The 21848-nt window shown below is 32.8% G+C and overlaps 1 protein-coding gene across 2 annotated transcripts; it reads right to left on the bottom strand.

The window, feature by feature from the left end:
• Positions 1–13019: 13019 nt before the first annotated feature.
• Positions 13020–21663, bottom strand: LOC103715332 (uncharacterized). Of its 2 annotated transcripts, XM_008802918.6 has the most exons (5): positions 21179–21663; positions 20510–20603; positions 13927–13964; positions 13671–13806; positions 13020–13544 (listed from the first exon to the last, which is right to left on the bottom strand). In XM_008802918.6, the coding sequence occupies exons 1-5, from the start codon at positions 21509–21511 to the stop codon at positions 13129–13131; spliced, it is 1017 nt and encodes a 338-aa protein (XP_008801140.4). In that variant the 5' UTR covers positions 21512–21663; the 3' UTR covers positions 13020–13128. The 2 variants fall into 2 exon arrangements, with proteins under 2 accessions (XP_008801140.4, XP_088577652.2); XM_088721526.2 differs by having other exon boundaries at positions 13020–13806.
• Between the last annotated feature and the right edge of the window lie 185 nt (positions 21664–21848).

Genomic DNA, 21848 nt, shown 5'->3' with positions numbered 1-21848 from the left:
TGAGCAATTGTGGTTATATGATTGTAAGAAATTGATAGCAGATATTTAAAAACAAGAATTGTTAACATATTATAGTTAGGGAAGTCAAGTCAAAAAATTATCAAAATTCATAAAATATAAATAAAAATCAACTATGGTGCTTTGCATTTTTAATTTCTATGCATGCCATAAGCAAAGTCTAATTTTTATGATTAAATATCAGCACCCTATCCATGTGCAAGGAATTGGCTTCCATTTGAAACTAAAGATACCCCAATCTTTTTATATCTCTATTCCTATTTTTTCTGGGACTCCTCTCTTTAAGGTTATAAATCAAAGCCAAGCTTTTATTAGAGTTAGTATAGGCCTGAAGATTCTTTTTTATACTTAAAACTTCACAATCTCCTTCTCAAGATATCTTTGTGGATCTATCTCAATTTCCTAAAAAAAACTTAATTATGATCATAAAAGCTCCATTAATAATCTCTTTGACAACCATGTGAGCCCCTCTCTCTATTATCATCCATGAGAAATTGTTTTCCATTCATAAGTTTTCATTATTAAAAGAGTTCAACATCCTAGGACTTCCATGAAATAATATGAACTTTTAAACCTATTATCCATTGTTTTTGGTGGGATATTCTTTTTTGATGTGTTTTGTCCCAAAGATACTCTTGTTTATTATTGAATGGCTTTTCATTAATCTACATATGATATCTATTAAATAATGCATATGAAACCTTAGACTTTTAATTATTTATGTGTCTTGCAAATCGTATTATTTTTAATTATTTGTATGGCTATTTTTGTTGATTTTATAAGACAACATGATGTTGATCTAAGTTAAATTAAGTATAACCAATGTTAAGTTTGCATCAATTGATTAACCTCAAATCATATCAAGTATTAATTGGATTGAATCATGTCTAGTTTATTAGATCATTTGGTTTTTTATATATAAAATAAATTAATTATAAAATTATAATTTATTAAAGTTCCTTTGATGTAGAATTAATCATTGTCGAACTATGGTACATCTTTGTATCTCAAAATGCAGGGAAAAATTATGACAAAATTATTTATTCTTTTCTCTACAAAAGGATTGTACTGTTGTAATGTATATAATGGTTCTTTTCTTTTAAAGCACCCCTTTTAGATAATATTTTTAATGCTAAAATTTGAAGCCCTTTAATGATATGGTGGTCTAGTAGTATAACTAATTTAGAATAGTTTGACTTGTTAATATTATTCATTTTTATTATTTTTAACTTGGTCAATATATTTTTATTTTCTTCTCATGAATGGTGAAATATCTTTTATTAACTCTAGGCTTGAATTATTTCATCAGTAAGTTATTTTAAAGCACATACTATTTTATACATTATAAAAATATTATTTTTATTATCATGAGACTATAGTTGCACTAGCATTAAGCATATAACTATATGCTCAATTAATAAATATAAAAGTTTTAATTAAAATTTTCAACTAAATATTTTCTATTTTTTTGCCTCTACTAGGTCGCATTATTCACGGAATTGCCATCTTAGGATCGAATGTATCGTTGCAAACTCTGAACAAAGAGGATAGGAGTAGGACGTCACGACATGTCTCCAGGTTTTCGGTGAGGGAGACGGCTGGCCGTTGGTTTCGCAGATTACGTGTCAGAATTTGCCCTAATGGTTTATAGCCATCAGGTTGCATCTTTCCGGCGAAAGAATGATTGTTCTTTTTTCCCGCACACCAACCATTGGATCATATCTTGCACATGCAGATATCAAAGCACTTTAAATTCTCTTTTATCTGCTTGCACGAATCTCATAACGGTTATTATGCGATCCAATGATAAATACTGTGAATAAAAGATGTATGATTCGTTAGCACGAAAGATACAACATGAACCATGGTTTATCTACTCTTTTTATCGGGATCAGCTATTATTTTATGCTTATGTTGGATTTTGGTCTAACATTATAAGAACACTGACTTGGATTATTATTATTATTATTAATTTCATTCTTGGAAACAATTGCACATATGAAATATTTTTGCAAGAGTATCAAAGTTACATCAAAATGTTACATTGCAAAATTTAATTCGAGCTATAAGTGCACTGGACTTATATAATTTTTGATTGACTGGGTGATTGTTAAAATAGAAGTTGTTCGCGTGGCTCTAATAATTGCCTAATAGGTGCTTATTCTTTCTCCACATCAAAGTTAGATTCTCTTTTACCTCCTTACTTGTCTTTCCTAAGACTCCCAATCAAACCAACTTTAACTTCACTAGAATAATTTATACTATATAGGGAAAAAAAACATTAAGATTCTTTGAATCTGACAAATATTTCCATAAATGAAATATTATTTGTTTGCATCACCATAGATTGTTTTGGAAAAAAAATATATGCATACAACTAATTATAATTTTCAATTCTAATTCCAAAGTTTACATACGATGAAATTTTTCGAGCATCTCATGTTCCTCTAATATTTTTCCAACTAATCTTTCTCTATCTAATAAATTTATTTTCCATTTGTCTTTATGTCTTGCTCCAACAGTCTTATCCACCTTCAATCTCTATATCCTATTTTAAATTTTATTTCTTTTATTTATTTAATATTACTTATTTTATTTGGTATTCTATCATTTATTCCCAATCATGATACTTCAATTTTTTAACTATTCATGCATCATGCATGCCTTTATTTTATTAAATCAAAAACAATAATTGGATGTTGTGAGACCCAACAAAAGTGATGTTTATATGATAGTCTTAGGCTGACTTGGATTTGGACTTAAAAAGTTGAGTTTGCCATAGTGACTCTACATATGTGGTAACTTGTGTGCAAATCATTTTGTCCAATTTTTATCCTTAGTTCAATTATAACTCCACAGAATTGACAACAAATTAGGAAATGATATGATCCAACTTGGTAGCTTAGCTAAGATTAGATCATTATTTTAACTTCTATTTGTATTTGGACTTTTATACAAGAAGAAAAATACTGTTATAATTAAATATGTTTTGTTGCAAGAAAATGTGGCAAAAATGAAACCGAGTATGCATAAACATTTAATCTATTATCTTCTAGATTAACGATTCCTCTAAATTTTATTTTTATCATCAATTCTACAGTTTTATATTTTTTTTTAGATTATGGTATTTTAACTTCACCATCAATTTCTATTGTTTTATCTTTATTATTTTATATTTGTATGCTAACTCGCAAATCATGTAACTTGTAAAAATTTATCCAAATAAGGATGTAAAAGAGCTAACCTTTAATGATGTGATAACTATAGTGAACTCAAAAAAATGAATGACAATTAAATATAAAAGTTCTCATTGTAATTATCACATAAGAACAATAGTGTAATAGTTGACATATAATATATAGATAAAATTATTAATATATTCAATTTTTCCACCTTTTTCAGTGGTGATATTGCCCACAAATTTCGTTCTTTCTTAAGCTAAAAACTTATAAATTAATTATAATAACATTCACAATACTTGTTAAAAAGGACAGTATGATATATAACCAAATCATTAAAGGACAATGTAGTATTCTGCTCGAGTCCACTATATTTCTATTTTAACAATTGTGGTTATATGATCGTAAGAAATTGATAGCAGATATTTATAAATAAGAATTGTTGACATATTATAGTTAGGGAAAGTCAAGTCAACAAATTATCAAAATTCATTAAATATAAATAAAAATCAATTATGGTGCTTTGCATTTTTAATTTTCATGCACGCCATAAGCAAAGTCTAATTTTTATATGATTAAATGTCAGCATCCTATTCATATGTAAGGAATTGTCATCCATTTGAAACTAAAGATACGCCAATTTCTTTATATCTCTATTCCTATTTTTTCTAGGACTCCTCTCTTTAAAGTTATAAAGCAAAGCCAAGCTTTTATTAGAGTTAGTATAGGCCTGAAGATTCTTTTTTATACTTAAAACTTCACAACTTCTCAAGATATCTTTGTGGATGTATCTCAATTTCCTAAAAAAATCTTAATTCTGATCTTAAAGGCTCCATTAGTAATCTTCTTCATAACTATGTGAGCTCCTCTCTCTATCATCATCCATGAGAAATTGCTTTACATTCATAAGTTTTCATTATTAAAAGAGTTCAACATCCCAGGACTTCCATGAAATTTTTAAACCTATTATCCATTGTTTTTGGTGGGATATTCATTTTTGATGTGTTTTGTCCCAAAGGTACTCTTGTTTATTATTTAATGGCCTTTCATAAATCTACATATGATTTATATTAAATAATGCATATGAAGCCTTAAATTTTTAATAATTTATGTGTCTAACAAATTGTACTAGTTTTAATTATTTATATGGCTGTTTTTGTTGATTTTATAAGACAAACATCTTATTAATCTAAGTTGGATTAAGTATAACCAATGTTAAGTTTGCATCAATTGATTAGCCTCAAATCATATCAAGTATTATTTGGATTGAATCATGTCTAGTTTATTAGATCATTTAGATTTTTATATATAAAATAAATTATTTATAAAATTATAATTTATTAAAGTTCCTTTGATGTAGAATTAATCATAGTTGAACTATGGTACATCTTTGTATCTCAAAATGCAAAGAAAAATGATGACAAAATTATTTTATCTTTTCTCTACAAAAGGATTACACTTTTGTAATGTATATAATTGTTCTTTGCTTTTAGAGCATCCCTTCTATATAATATTTTTAATGCTAGAATTTGAAGCCCTTTAATGATATGGTGGTCTAGTAGTATATCTAATTTAGAATAGTTTGACTTATTTATTATTCATTTTTATTATTTTTAACTTGGTTAATATATTTTTATTTTTTTCTCATTAATGGTGAAATATCTTTTATTAACTCTAGGCTTGAATTATTTCATCAATAAATTATTTTAAAGTACATACTTTTTTATACATTATAAAAATATTATTTTTTATTATCATGAGACTATAGTTGCACTAGCATTAAGCATATAACTATATGCTCAATTAATAAATATAAAAGTTTTAATTTAAATTTTCTACTAGTACTTTTCTTTTTTCTTTTTACTTTTTCTCTTAAAGGAGCTTGTACATCTCTGTATATATCTACTATAAAATCTTCACCAAATCTTCATTAATAAAATCTACAAACCTTTAAATAATTTAGATATGCATAAGTTATTATTTTTGTTTCACCGTATCTTATAGCTCCTAATTTATGAGGAAGCCTTTAAATAAATACAAATTTTTGCATATACACAACTCCTTCATAAAATATTTATTTTTTATTGACATCTAAATAGTGCAAAATACATATATCCTCCAAAAAGCTTAAACTTGCATATATATCATTTTGAAATATTAAAATCACATCCCAATTGCTATGATTAAATAGCATCCTTCAAATGGGAAGTAATATTACATATCATCTTACTCTTATGTATAGATAAAAATTCAATGTGTTATATTGCTCAAATTGTGTTTGGATATTATATCGTGCATTTACAACATCTAATCTTGCATCTACTTAATGCATAAGTAGAAGCTTCCAAAATAAAAGATTATTTTTTTCTAAAATTTTATATAAGCATGGATCAATGTCAATAGTGTGAATCAATGATTTAGTTTGTGGATCATTGTTTTAGATTGTTAATTTTGTTGTCCAAGAGTGTATAATCCAAATATTTATTTCACTAAGCTTTATTAGTCCCTTCTTTTAATTTAAAATAATGGAAACAACAATCATCAATAAGGTGAACAAACATTATGGACTATAGCTAGGATTAAAGGGAAAAGTTATAGTTACACCCCTTATCATGCATAGTATCAAATCAGCAACAAAGAGGTTGGCGCAAAAGATAATGTCCAGAGTAAAGCAGTGTTAGGAGTCATGTGTTTCATCCATACTAAATATTCCTCCTGCCAAGGGACATGGTGCCACCGATGAAATTTATGTAATAAATAGGGAGTGCCTTGGAGAGTTTATTTGTATACACAAAGTTCATTGGACCATATATTGCTGGCCTAGCAGCTTAATGTGTATTATAATAATTCTCATGACTCTCTAATATAACTAATTATTGTCAGCCACCCTTCATCCATAACCACTTGCTACAGATCAAGATACCAAAGTCCCCATCATGATTATCATATTCACCATCAAATAAATATCAAAATTTTATTTTTTAGAAAAAGATTATTTAAATTTTAATTATGAAAAAAAAAGCCTACGATACAAGGGCTAACTTTATAGAAAATGTTAAACAACGGTCATTAATTACAGCAAATGCTAAATAAATAAGGACTCATGAACAATGGCATTGGTCTTGAGTGGGGCCTCATTTGTCTTGTGAAGTTGGAGAGCATTTCCAAATCTCCCGATCTCGCCACATTTGATTTTATTGTTTAAGGCACTTCAATCGCGAGGAGGCGGGAAGTGACGTAAGGGAGTCGCAAATGATACAAGATGAAGAGATAAAGACACGGAGACAGCTAAGCCGGCGCAGAATCTTGGACCATATTTAATTCATAATCTATTGACCCTCGTACTTTATAAAGGCAAGAGAAGAAGAATCTTGGCTTCCACTCGGACCGCCATTCGGCCGACGAATCCATTTACCGTGAGAACGCATCGGACCGCTCCTCGGCCCACGAGCCCTTGACCGAAGGCAGCATTTCCCACGTGATTCGAAAGCTCAGCTCCCCTCCAGCTCAGCTCGTGCGAAATTAAGATGAGAAACCCATGTCTAGAGGCGGGAGTGGATTAGATAATATTAATTTTATTTTTATATCCAAATCTATCTAAATATAAAAAAAATTACTGATATCTATATGTGATGGAGAAAATACTAAAAATCCCATTGGATGATTTCAAAAGAATAGCAACAAGATCGATGTCAAGCTTGCATAAAATATAGCAATGTTTATTGTCACAAAGTGGTCTGAATAAATGGCCAAAACCTCTCACTACACAGTTACTGAGACGGGAGTCCGGAATGTTTTGATTTGGGAAAAAATGAAAGAAGAATTTTTTCTAAACTTTGGGAAGATTGCACATGGTAACATATCTCCTTTTCTTAATATGCATCTTTTCGTTATTAAAGCTTTAACTAATTCAGAGGGACTCAGCCGGTTCAATCACTATATACTACTAGTACTTCTAAAGACGAAGCTCTCATCTTTAGTGACCGGTAGGTGAAGAGCGTGCACTATGTACTTTTTAAGAAGAGGTGCATATTTTTTTATCTAAAGATGAAGACTTAAGTGGCTAAACACTTAGCCCAACAGACAAACATATATGCCAGCATTGGCTCTATGCACCTGCGGACATCTTTTAAAGCATTTTCACGCGTGAATCAAAATCGTCTTGCATTGCTTGTTTTTTTCTCATTTAGATGCTTACCTCTTTTATTTTTCATAAGAAACTTTATTTGATTAGAGTAGAGGTTGTGTACTGCCCTGCCATAGTTGCAAATATCTTTATAGTTGGTTGCGACTATTGTCACAGTCAACAATAGTTGAAATTTTTTAAAAAATGTGTTTAGATATTTATATTTATCTTTTAAAATAGTGAATCTTGCATAAACATTTACTTAGTTATTGATTTTGCAAGAAAATGTTGAATTTATTTTATTTGGCAGGAATGGTACATATTTAAGGATTCTTGGATGATTTTGTTCATAGATTCAAGCAAGATGGATGATATACAATTATGAGATATCTAAAGTATATTTACCGAATGTTTGATATATATTTTGAATATATGATATGTGGCTATTATATAATATGTTTATTTAATATTTTGAATATAAGATGGACGTGCCGCTTTCTTCTGCCCCAACGAAGCCGGCTAGCGCCCCATGTAGTTGGATCACAAGGTTATTGGAGGACTCTCAAATGTGTATTATTTAGCTTTTTCTGATTGAAAATTATACTTAAATAGATTTTTATGTAAAATTCACTAAAAAGTAATCAGGGGGGAAGCATCAATAAAACCTATAATAAAGAGTGGCATAAAGTGAAAAAAAATGCAAATCAGGGGAAGCCATAATTGCTTGACTGCACTTTGACTCTATTTGGATGAGGTTAATTGGTCTGAATATCAAAAGAAATTTATTTATCTGTCATAATTTTCACAGTTATTATTCTCAAAAATAATAAATAATTATTATAGGATTATTGATTAATTTAATTTTTTGAGGTATAAGAAGAGGAATTATTTGGCAAATCTCTTGCCAAGATAAGAACGTTGTTATCTACCACTATTGTGCTTGCAGTGGTAATTATTTACCTCAAAAAAACAATTGTAAAATTTTAGTATGAAAATAATCATAGTTATAATGATCACAATGAAATTTATTTAAAATAACAACATTAGTCATTATTTATTTGATAAAAATATTATTTTCCATATCATGTGGATGTTGTAACAGAAAAAATATTTAATTATTGTTTTTTTTATTTTTTACAATCGTCATATATATCCAACATTCAAAATATATTTTCTACTTTTATTAGAAATATGTTGGGTATTTTGTAAAGATGTCAGGTATTTAGATGATTAATTCAAAGTTTTTTTTTGCAAAATCAGTTAGCGAGTACATTCTTGTACAAAGTTCACCACCATAATTTTTGTAAAGAAAATCAATACAAAGAAAATTGAATGTTATATTGTAATATAAATACTATATCATAATAACCAATATTTTTTTCTCCATGATAACAGCTGTTATAGTATTATAACAGCCGTTGCTTTAATTTTCTCTGGAAACTTCGTTACTGGAGCCGACAAAGCATATGGGAACGGACTGCTTTGAAAAACGGAAGGTGAAAGTCCACTTGCTCGATTCGAGACGAAGCTACGCCGCCGGAATGTCATATGAAAAAGTGGGGCGGCTAAATTTGGACCGCATCTCTCGTTTCGGTCAAAGGTGGCGTCTGCGAGCGTGATCTCTCTGCCTTGTCTGCTTCTGCATCGATCGACAAAACTTTTTTTTTTTTTTTTTAACCTTACAAGCTTCCACCGCTCTCAGCAATTGGACCACATGCGAGGTTTCGAATATTGCTTAAAAAAAGAATTTGTTGCCCCCGCGCAAGATTTTAGATAATTATAATTTTTCATCTAATGTTACAAATAATATATATTTTATTATTTAAATTTTGCTATGTGCATAATATATAATCTCTTATAGTTATTTTATTCTTAAATAAGCTAATAGCGTTGCCGGTGTTATGATCCATTTGAATCTTAAAATATTTTATATTTTATTATTTTTTTATTATTTTTATTATATAATTTTTTTGAAATTTTAAATTTTTATATTTGATCAAATAATGCTAAAATACCAAACTTGCTATGACGATTAAAACTCAACTAAAGAAGTATGCTTATTAAAATCCAATATATTTGTATATAATCTACCATATTTGGGCTTTAAGAGCCCAATTGTGTTACGTGGCTATCCATAACTATCGGAATCCATGGCCTCTAGGATCTATAGTTGGAAGCTAGCGTGACCCATCTCAAAGCCCAAATTTGGTAAATTATGTACAAATATCATAGATTTTAATAAGCATACTCTTTTGATCGAGTTCTAATCAATAGTTGGAAATAATTTGGCCAAATATAAAAGTTTCAAGTTTGAAAATTTTAAATAATAAAAAATAAAAGAAAATAATAAAAATAAAGAATATAAGATATTTAAGATTCAAATAGGTTATAGAGCGATGATGTTAGTAAGGTCTGTTAGTTTATTTAACAAAAAGATAATGATAGGGGGTTATGCATATACTTCCAAAAATATTGGGTGGGAATCTCTAATGATCCCGAACCTTGAGAGGTCAGTGTAATTAACTCCAAAAAGAAAAAAACTTTCTTCCACCAGTTGCCACCCGAAACCTCAAGGATATCTAACTTCTATGTTTATCATAACTCATTTATTGTAAGACCCAATAACCCAGCCCGGTCCACTTGACCGGGCCAATCTTTTGGCCCAATGGAAAAAAATTCGGGGCTCGTGGGCCGGCTTGAAGGTGCCTAGCCCGACGTGTGCCAGTTGCACGCGGTAGAGGAGAAGACTCCGATTGGGGGTCTTCTTTGTCCCTCGACTCCGACGGGCTCCGAGAGTCCTAAATCGATCCAAATACCGGTCAAAACCTTGAAGACTTTCTCTATTTAAGGCTTCTTCCTCTTTCTCTTTGCTCCATCAATGAAGATCCCAGAATGGCCGCCAATACCAAGTCTTCCTTCTGAGTCTCGTTCTCGATTCCTTGCTAGGAATGCCACTGAAAGCTTTGCCGGACTAAGGTAATTAATCAAGCCTCTTCCTCCGCTAGTTTCTATTAAGCATAGGAGTGAATCAGAGAATTTTAGATTCTCGTAATTTCTAAGACACGCTAGGACCTTAGTATTCATGCCTTTTCTAGTCAAGGGTCTTATAGCCAATATCTAAGCAAGTCCCACATGGAGATATTTGTATTGATTCTTAGATTGGACATCTTCTAATACTTAAAGAGTCTTTTGGAGTGAATCAATCGATATAGTTCTCTCTATGGTCTTTAAATAATAATTAGCATTGAACAAGAATGATCCTTGGTGATAAATTTCTTTGATTGGAATTTTAGGAATTTTTTAATTTTCAATACCTTTTTCTAATTGCTCAAACATACAGAGCATGAGTTTTTAATAGGTATAATTTTGATGAACATTGGTTTTTCCCTGGATATCATGCTTAAATTACTTCTAGCTAGAGAATAAGTCTAGTCATAGTATAAAGTCTATTTCATCCTTGAGCAATGGCCTGTCAGTGGCTTTCTAGCTCACATAAAAGCTCTAAATGCCCTCTCGACTTCAAACGGGCACAATGACCATCCACGGCAAGGAGGCCTCAAACCCAACTCAAGCTTCTTCAACAAACTCTTTACTAGTACTAGATATTACTCTTTTTCCGACAAGAAGCAAAACATGTCTCCAATACTGAACTCTTGAACACCCAGGATTTAACTATTTGCTATAGCACTATGCGGCGGGTAGTATTTCATAAGCAAGCTTAAACAATAAAATATCTGTGCACGCATGCATGTACATATATCTATGTGCATGTGCGTGTATGCGCATGTGAGGGTGCATGTGTGTATTATAAAGGGTATGAGACAATAATCTTGGACAGTCATGGCTCTCCCCTTCTTAAGTGAGTACAATATATGCATTCCTTCCATTGGGCAAGAAGGGTACTGTTGTGGTTCAAATTTGGCCCGAGGGTGATCATGCCGAAGGAGTCGGTAAAGCTACCGGTTGGGATGGAGTAGGGACGCCGCTTCCTGCATGCCGGCAGACCTGCACAAAGTCTCACCGGTGGAATTTCGGTAAGAACCCTCCGATGATTAAGTTAAGTAGATCTTAGCTGAAGCAGCCAAAAGTTCTTAGGCGTTACTTGATGGGGCTATTTATAGTCCTCGCAGGATGCCTAGGTGGTGGAGGTATGGTCCGCCTTTTGGCGAAATCCAAGCTCGGATTAGCTCTTAGCGGGACCGAGATCTGGCCTGGTTGGCGCTGAGGTCTGCTCAGTCGGAATGAGATGATCCCCTGTCCTGAGCAGGGCGACCCATTTTATCCCCTATTAGGTACCATTATGATAAAATGCTGAATAGCCTCTTGTAAATCAGGACCAACAATACTCCAATAGATCTTATAAAATTGCACATGGAAAGGCAACAATTTTTACCAAGTCAGTTTGCATGTCACCCCTCTAGGAATATTATAGAGGTTATAATCCTCTCTCAGCCATTGCCCCTCAGATAGATTGAGACCCTTGCAATCATCAAGATACTCCAGATACATTTAGTAATATCACTGATAACATTAAGTCTATTTCCTAATTTACCAAAAACTTGTACACTAACTGGCGACAAAATCAACCAGTGCAAGGAAGCAGAAAATATTAGCATTTGACATGTGCAACACATAATTAATTTTTGCATTCCTAAGTTTTCATCACACACATCTAACTGAAATTATTATCTGATCTATGGGTATGTTTCTCTATGATAGAAAAATGCGCTGATTTTCTTGCATATATTTTCCATTTCATTTATTCAGATTTACATTGCATTCTTTTATCCATTATTCTGATGAAATTGTAAAGTGATTCGGTACCATTGAACAAACTACCAATAATTGAGTCCATATTGGAGCAAGAATTTATATAGTCGACACAAATATATTAAAAAAATGAATGTATATTATTCTCAAAAATAAACTCGGGCTTATTATTAAGGTAACACAGAAGAAACATTAGTGGGAAGACAGGGACTAATAATACATATTTAAAAAGGTAACTTTAACATAGCATGTTTACTGATTTGCATTTTGAGAATACCTGGAAAATTATGATACACCTGAATAATCAAAATTGACTTATACTATTCATTTCCAAAGATAACACTTTAATTTCATTTGAAAATTGCTTTATGATATGAAGCGATACTGAACTAATAATCATGTTCCTTCATCTTCTATACATTTTTTTTTCCTCACCTTTTCTTTCAGCTCTTAAAAGAAGGATGCATAAGATTTCAAATTCTGTAACCAACAAAACCTTCTTGAATTTATTTACAGATGGCTCTATAATCTACTAGTCATTAATAATCATCAAAAGAAACCTTCTATGTTTCTCCAAAGCCTTCTTTAATTTGAATTCTCTCTTCTTTTCAAAGCATCAAAAAATCCATTTCCCCCTCCTTACTAACAAGGCTTGTTTTGTTCACCATTGCATTTTTATCCTTGCATCTATCATCTTATATGTCTACACACATGTTATTCTCTAACATTATATCATACAAGGAACAATAAATCATAAGAAGCTAATGGCAGTAAGCACTAGAAGTGGAAAGTACTATTACATCCCCTTCTAATCTCAATTAGTAAAGGATTCACATAAGTGATGTCACTGGAACAAATTTTAGCAGAATTTAACAATTAGCAAATTATGAGAAGAATAATAGGGATCATAAATCTCATCCAACTAGTTTGAAAGCAAAATTGCAACTTTATTTTAATCTCTCCAATATCGACCAATCTAGAGTCTAGATACATTTACAAGAGAACACTAAAATATAGGTATCAGTTTAAGCTGAACTAAAGTATTTTCTCATTATCTAAGCTCAAAAGATAAGCAACCAAACCCACAACAGGTATGAACCTTAGATTTCTCACTATCTGTTCATTATTCTTCTTCACATTTTGAAGATTGTCACCTATCAACCAAGTCTGAAATATGGCATAAAGACAGATGTCCCATATAAATGCGTAAGCCAGCCTCTCTGATCCAACATACCTTTCCAAAAATTCCCAACGATCTGCAATACCTCCAAACCCAACATCAGAGCGGCTGAAAACAGCCCACAGTGTTGAGACTAAGCAGACTGTCCCACCAACTATCCCCACAACCGATGCACCATTTGTCATCAATAAACCCAATTGAGATGGTTTGGAAGGAGAATGCTTCATATCTATGTCATTAAGTCGGATCGCCATGTAAGGTATCAAGAAAGCTACAGACATCATTGCATGAACAAAGAAGAAAACAGTTGTCAGTGGAAATGATGAAAGATAAAAGATAAAATTAGTTATCATTTTCTTGTACAGAAATGAAACTTGGAGTTCAAAATAAAGCATACTATTTGTGAGGAACATCTGAAAACCCCACAAGAGGTCTAAAGATCCTTTGTATCTGTCTCTCTGACAATCAGTGAATAGCAATGGAGCAAACAGAAGTGTCCATCCAATTACAAAATTGAATAATCCCTCAGCCATCTAGAAAAACAAAAGAATTATTTGTGAAACTCAAAAGTGAAAATTTGAAGTTAACAAATGATAACTTTAAATATTGAAAGGAATGAAGTAGTATCTATGGGTGCTTTTTAAGTATCTTACAGGGTGAAGCACTGGTGCTTCCATCACATGAATGCCAACTACACTGCCATCAAATGCACCAACCGAATTAGTAAATTGAAGATACAGCAAATGTGCATATTAAACATGAGCATGATGGAGCCAAATTTCAGGTGCACACGAGATGAACAAATACAATGCAACAAGAATTCAGGGAGATAAATAACTTAACAATGAGAAATTACTTATAACAATGTCCTAGGGATTCAGGGAGATAAATAACTTAACAATGAGAAATTACTTATAACAATGTACTAGGGAACTGAGCACTTATCCACCACAAAAATTATGGATTACGTCACTGTTTTCTCTTGACAAGAGTACCTAACATAAATACCAAAATTTGAAAAACTTTAGATATGATGTTTATGTTGAACATATTGATGCGGATGAGGTGGGAAACAACTAAAACCATAAGACATATAGGCTTTGAGGTGAGTATAGGCTCTATCACTAAGGTCTTTGGATGTCAGCATAGATTGCCTCTAGATAAGCTAAGCCTTTGGATGAAAGTGAGGGGAAGGCTAATTACAGGAAAGAATGAATTTGAGGAAGAAAGCACTACCCAGTAGCCTCCATGGAGGTTACAATCAGAAAAAACCAGGACACCTGATTTCACTCAAAAAATGATTTTCCATATCTTGAGTTTCGTTCCCACCATTAACTCATTCCTAGCAGCAAGCATATATAAAAGAACTCCAGGTGAATTTTGAACCAGCAACCAGACAGCCCCTTAATGTGTATACTGCCCCATCTGTGATAATGACTGTGCTAATGCACTCTGCATGATCCCCTCTATGATACAACAAAACCCTTTTGAGCTTTGTGTATAGCAAACTTAAAACGCTCCATATGTCCTCATCAAGATTTGCAACTGTTGTATAGGAAGGAAAAGGAGATGAAAATGTGAAATTGGCAAGGAATTGAAATTGCATATACGAATCTCCACTTCATGGAATCTCAAAGATAACAAAGAAAAAGGATGAAGGGTTTCCATGGAGGGGTTCCCTCTGATGATGCGAAAGATAGAATGGAGATACCTATTGAGAAAGTGAGAAAGAGTCCAACAGCAGGAAACTTTTGAGAAAGCAAACATCAAAGACAAAAACAATTCATTAACCATTGAGTGATAAAAGGAATCAACTATATCTATTATATTTTAAATACTGACAGTTTAAGGTGCTACTGATGCTTGTGCTAAGGCCCATCATTTCTCATGGTTACTATTGATGTCACGCTTGGAAATGACGAATGCAACGAAGTGCCATTGTTGATTCTGCTCTTTTGTTGAGCAGTGCTGTTGTTTGTTTACCCAATATCATTGCTAATACTGCCCATTATCTTTACCATGAGAAACATCTTGGTACTATTAGAAAAGATGAGAAAAGTATAAGGATTGTGGGAAGATATGGGTCCATAGGAAGGAACAGAAGGTTTACTCATCTTTGCCATTGTTTTTGCATTAGATTTTGAGAATTGTGATTGGATGTGAGACTATTGGACAGGCTCGGTTCTAGATATGTGCATAGAAGTTTCTGCATAAGAAATCTTCTGTCTGCATCGTTCATCTGAGAAAACCTTATTCATTACCTTCAGATGACAGAGGAATGTCAAGGGTGACAAATGGGTGGAAGCAGATTTGTCTTGGGGCATCATTGATGACAGATGTGCAGAAATTTCTATGCTTGCAACCAGAACTAAGCCCTGCCCTATGATTATAGAAATAGCATTGTCTGCTTGGATTGCATGGTTGTTGAACGTGACTGATAGTTTAGTTGGAGGAGATCAAGAAGTCTAGCAGTGACAGCATCTGAAATAAAACCATTAGTTTACGAAACTAAAACCCTATTAAAACTTAAAAAATGCAACAGATGATTTATATAGATCTTTAACAAAATAAAACTGTAGTAAACTTACTACAAGCCATTGATCGATTTAAATTACTTATTTTTATAATCTTCAGTATTTAAAAAAATGAAAATGGTGAATTTTGGCATATTACTTTTTAAATCTCATTTGTCAGCTCGTCAAGCAAAAATCACTAGTTTATCTTCAATCAAATCTTAGCTAAAATGGAAGTTCAGCCAATCAACAAAACCCTTCCTTTTTGGATGAATAATAGGATAGCATATAATTTCTCCTTCCTTTCTTGATCACTTGATTCATTCATTTCTCTTCAATCAGAAATCGATAAATATTAAATTTTTGATTGCTATGATTATTGAATTTAAAAGATTCCATTGCAATATAGTTATGTTTCCCATTAAGTCGCTTTCTCTCTCATGACAATCCATTTTATAAAGAGTTTTTTGCATGAATATCTTCATAAATATCAAATTTTGCTTGAATACCCTTCCAAAATTAATATTGCATGTATACCCTCGTAAAATACTTGTTTTGCTATAATACCCTTTTTTTTATTCTTGTTTTTGCATATGTACCCACGCCATCTAACACCGTTAAAAAAGTAACGGTTTCAAATTAAAATGACCAAAATATCCTTAATGGGTAGATGTGCAAAAAAAAGCGATCATGATGGAGGACAAAAAAGTAATTTCAAAATTTATTTAATTTTTAATCAAAATAAATATAATTTTTTATTAATGGTGTTAGAAAAACCGTTATATTAGGGGCATTTGTGCAAAAACAGTGTTTTATGAGGGTACAACAATAAATATAAATTTTAAGAGGGTATTCGTGAAAATTTGAATTTTTAGAAGGATATTCATGAAAAAAATCTACACCGTATTTGAAATTTTGTGTTTATTTTTATTTTTAATTTAAATAGAAAGCCTAATACTTTAGGGGGCTGTTTGCTTGCTTGCAATTCATTTGCCTATAACTGGAATTGTATAGGGGGCTGTTTGCGTGGAATTGTATACTTTAGGGGCCTGTTTATCCCCCTGAAAAACAGTGAATTGTATATATATTTTCTCTTGTAATAATATTTATCATATTATTTTTTAATTATAATGAAAAAATAATATTGCTTCAGAATTATCATTAGATTAGTATAGAATAATTTCTATAGTAATTATACCTATGTAAAATATTTTGATATGATAACATCTAGACATATTACTATAGTCATAGATATATTTATAATATGCATTATAATAACTAATAATTACTATCGATTATTTGTTATATATAATTATCTAATTATATAGTTGCAGTTATTATATATAATAATAATGTATAATTGTGTAATTAATATAATAATAATCTATACTTATAAATAATTATACATTGTTTATTTTATACAATTATAAATATTATTATAATATTATTTATAGACTAAAACGAGAATCATTGCATACAATAATAATAATTAAATAAGCATATTATTGGTTGGAGTGGTTAGGGGACTTGCCAAAAGGGCTTTCTCAATTACAAGGAAACTTGTACTTGGAACTATGACCAATTTTGGCTACAGTTCCAATTACATGTTTTTTAAGCCCCTTCTTGTGGTTGAATTGCAACCTGCAGTTGCAATTGTAGGCATACAAACACTTGTTTTGGATGCCTTCAAGGCTGCAATTCAATTACAGTCAACAGCAACCGCAGAATACAATTACAGGCAAACAAATAGGCCTTAGGATGCATTTGGCATCATCGTTAGTTCATCATGTTTTAAAACTTGAAAACTAAAATTTTGTTTCTTTTTTTCTAATTTTTGAACACAAAAACTTGTTGGCAGTCACTATTGTTTTTTGTTTTATATAACAAAAAATAGAAGGAAGAGAGGGGAAGGAAGAGAAAAAAAGGAAGAGAAGAAGGAGAAGAAGGAAAAGAATAAGAGAAGGGGAAGAGAAGGGAAGAAGAGTAGAGAAGCAGCAAATCCAGCCTGCTGGTAAGCCATTCACCTAGATTGCACCGAACTGGACTAGATGGAAAGGATGAGAAGAATAGGAGAAGGAGAAGGAAGAGGAGATAACAGGAACAAAAGGAGAAGAGGAGAGAAGAAATAATTAGTCAATGTCTAGATGAACGGCTGAAGCTTAGCAGTGGCCAGATTCTATATCAGAACATAGAATAATAGTGAGTTAGACAGAGTTCAGAGAGAAGGGCTCACATGGTCCCTGAGGAAAGAAAAAAAACCTGAATGGTTGTTCCTCTTAGAAAAAGTAATCTATTTTACAAAGTTTTTTACTTTTTCCAGAAACTTGAGTTCAGTTTTCTAAAAAACAAAAAAACAGAAACATGCATACCAAACAGGTTTCTCACCTGGTTTTCGTGCTTTATTTTTTAAACCAAAAATTGGAAACTGCATTGATACAAACACGCTGTTTCCGACCCAAGAAGTCACCCAAATATCACAATGAGTTTAAATTATCTTGAAACTTGAGCTCAATTTTTAACTCCTAATGATAGAATTTTGACATGATCCTCTACATGCAACATGAATCAAGAATATGACTTGCTGACACTTGTTTGGGTGAACGTGCATGGCCTCATGAAGTTTGTTAGTTAATTTTGCAATCCAGCCGATGTAAGCTGCTGAACTGATGGATACAGAAGTATATTTAACATCAGATTACCATTCTTGGAGAAAAAAATCAATCTCATGTTTGTTCATCAAAGACATCTTCTGCCGTTATAACCTTCCTGGATATGGTCCAAGAATTACTTTAATCATGAATACAGCTTACACAGGGATCTGTTAAGTATAATTCAAGGCCATTAATGTGATCTCACTCTCTCAAAATTTCCAAGGCATAAATATAAATCACTTAAAATTTAAAAGGAAAAACTGGGATCAAGCATCATGAATTACAACCTGATAAAGAACCAAATTCTACCAAAAAGGAAGGTTTGTCATCACAAGAAAAGCATTGCACATCAGTCATCAGATGGTCTTTACATGGACAGAAAGTAAAGAGTTCTGGTACAGACGTACAGTAATACAGCATCGGATGCAGGACCTCTTCCCAAGATGGCAGGGGGATAAACAGCTGGACTGAGTGCTGTTAGCTTATTGCGCTGGTTGTTATGAGCAAGATGTGGGCTTCAATTTTAGTCAAAAAATTTTCTATCATCACCATCTAAACAAAGTCCTCAATGCTTCCATTGCCACTAATCATGTGCAAAGACAACAGATGCCTTGAATTTGATTGTGTCATAGGCTTTCCACCTTGCATTTTACATCTTTATTTTCCCTAGGAACTAAGGAGTGTCACGTACTCCTTGGAAAGACATATTTCAACTTTTGAAGATGCAAACTTATTCTAAACTTTAATAGGAGCAATAATATCAGTGGATAATTCAGCTATCACCTTCACTACATTCATCGCAGGATCTCATAAACATGAAAGTTAGAAAAAAGTATTCTGATCCTCATGGCTACACCGGATCTTCATCTCAAGCATAAACAACCAGAACTTATGATGAAAGTTCTCAGAATTTTCGAGCGGAAAAGAAAATTGAGATGAAGGGGATGGTTGTTCAGAAGAAATATGATTCTTTAGTATTACAGACATTTTTCAAGATCTAACTATATCTTTTAAGAGACTTGGAGTCATTATGCTACACGAGATCTCTCAACTCAAAAACCCCGTGTATAGTAGCCTTTTTCTTTTCATTTTCCCACATCATTAACTGTGGCATGAACCATGAATTGCACATGTATTTTAAATGACAAACAGATCAGGCATTTGACAAGAAAGTGGTGAGAGGCATCCACCATGATAATAGCAACAATGTCTCTCAGAACCTTTCACATAACAAACTGGAAATCTTAGTCTAAAAGGTAGATCTACCTAATGCATTTGGTAGAGGAGTTGTTTCCCCTCTAAATGGGGGGTTAGCCCACCCAAACACCCAAAACAGACCATGGAATAGCCTTATTCAAATAAGTCCAAAAAAGTGGGCTTATTCGGATAAATTCTTTTACACCGAATTGGCAAAATAGAATTATCCTGAGGAATAGGGGAAAATTATCCCCTCCAATTATGATTTTGCCTACTCTTTAAACACAATAAAAAGTGGGAGGGCAATTTTATCCTTGTAATAAAATCCAAATAATCATGAAAACCAACAGGCTCACTTATTCCGTCGACGCATCTGTCCAACTAAATACTAAAACCGGGCTTATCCCATGAAATTTACCATCCCTTCAACAATAAAATGCATAACCCTCCAAAAGTTATCCCTCTATCAAATGCAAAACCTTAGAACTCATATTACTTCTTTTCTAAAACAATGAACAAACTTGTTTAACTAGAAAAAAGATAATCATGGAATAAATACTTTCTATTATGTATCATAACCAGGAAATGGTAGGGCAGTAGCTAATATCTACTTCAAATTAGTGAAGATGGAATGTGTATTGACTATCAAAAATTTAAGTATAAGTTAGATGCCACTAAGTTACAAACAGCACTATACTCAGAAACTAGGTGATTATCTTAGACCATAACTTGCATACTTGCTAAATGCTAAATCTTTTCCTCATATGGTTGACAAATCAAAACACATGAAAAATTTTAAGGAACATTCTCAATGAGAAAAAGATCTTCAAATAGGATGCTGAACAAAAATGTTTTGACATTCAAAACTAACTTACCAGTGTTCAGTAAGGGCAGGATAAAGAAGAAATTGAGGGACAGGCCCACAATATCATTGATGGTGTCCAACTTTATTGCCCATACTGGGTCACCCTGCAGACAAGTTACTAGTCAATACTTAAAAATGAATGGAGATTTTCTCTTCTTTTTCTTTTTCATCTTAGAATAATAGTTGCAAACCAAGAAAACACTTTCTTTTTCATGAAAAGACAATTATAGATATTTGGTCAATGATTTCTGCAATATATTTTAATTATAGACAGGCATCTACATTCTTGAATCAAGAGTTACAGTGCCTATAGACACTTCACATATATAAACTCCAAAACCAAATATTCTTCTCCTTTTCTCTTGTCTATTGTGACAGGAATGACTCCAAGTTTGTGAGACTGAATTATCAGTAGTTTATCTATATTTCTTCAACTAGTGTTCTGTATATGTTGAGGTTTTATTCAATTTTTTATTGACAGCAGCATACATATCCAGTCTTGTTTATGAAGATTTGTGTCAACATGTCAGACTTGTGTTTAAATGTTCACAGCATCTGTATATGTCACCAACAAGCATTTAAAAGACATCAAAATTCTAAAATAAAAATTTTGCTAACAAATATTTGTCCGATTTCTTTGTTCCACAAGAGAGTTTGGCAAGATGAAGAGCATGTGTACCGGAGCATAAGGAAGAAGGAAGAGCCAGAGAATGTAAACGGCCTCGGCGGCCCACAGCGCAACCTGCAGCACCCGCCGCGACGGCCCGACCTCCGCCGGCGAGACATCGCTGCCTTTTTTGGCGGTGCACGGAGCTGAGCCTTTGAACGGCAATCGGCGGCCCAGGAGGAATCCGCCGCTTTTTCCACTAATCGTCGGCCAACGCCGAGAGCTCCACGCTGCTGCCGGCGTTCCTTTAAAGCGACCGTGGAGGACGATTTGAGAAGGAAGAGAAGAAGACAGATGGAGTTGAGGGGCACTCTGCTTGCTGCAGAGTAGCAATCCGCACGCCATTTTTTTTCCTGCGAGGCCGTGATTCAGGATCCAAGTAGAAGCAACATCGAGTCCATCATCATCGGTTTTTGGATCCAATCCGAGCAGAACAATTTGGTGGCAGAAGTCGCGGCCACGTTCGCTGCTGCCTCGCTGTCACGTTTCCAACTTCTCCGCCGCTTCAGCTAGAATGCTTGGGGTCGAAGATATGGTTCCGAGTCCGAGGCATTGGCTTGGGTGGGTCAGTCTTGGATCATGTCCATTTTCGGATTGGATCTGATTTAGAGGGTTCTTTGGGTTCATTTGAGTTGATTGGATCAGGTTCAATTCTATGGGGTCATACTTGACCTCAGCAAGG

This window comes from Phoenix dactylifera, chromosome 5, assembly GCF_051530095.1.
Source record: "Phoenix dactylifera cultivar Ajwa chromosome 5, Ajwa_hap1_PhDact_Kaust_v1.1, whole genome shotgun sequence".
Classification (NCBI taxonomy): Eukaryota; Viridiplantae; Streptophyta; class Magnoliopsida; order Arecales; family Arecaceae; genus Phoenix; species Phoenix dactylifera.
Note: the sequence above shows the minus strand (reverse complement) of the source record. Positions and strands in the feature narration are given on the sequence as shown.

What these genes read in the sequence shown, in the direction of transcription:
- LOC103715332 (XM_088721526.2), bottom strand. Translation starts at nt 21,511, where the DNA reads ATGGCGTGCGGATTGCTACTCTGCAGCAAGCAGAGTGCCCCTCAACTC. An exon ending in TCCTTCTTCCTTATGCTCCG is followed by an intron (nt 20,604 to 21,178) that starts GTACACATGCTC and finishes ACTTGTCTGCAG; the next exon opens with GGTGACCCAGTATGGGCAAT. An exon ending in CCTGCCCTTACTGAACACTG is followed by an intron (nt 13,965 to 20,509) that starts GTAAGTTAGTTT and finishes ATGGCAGTGTAG; the next exon opens with TTGGCATTCATGTGATGGAA.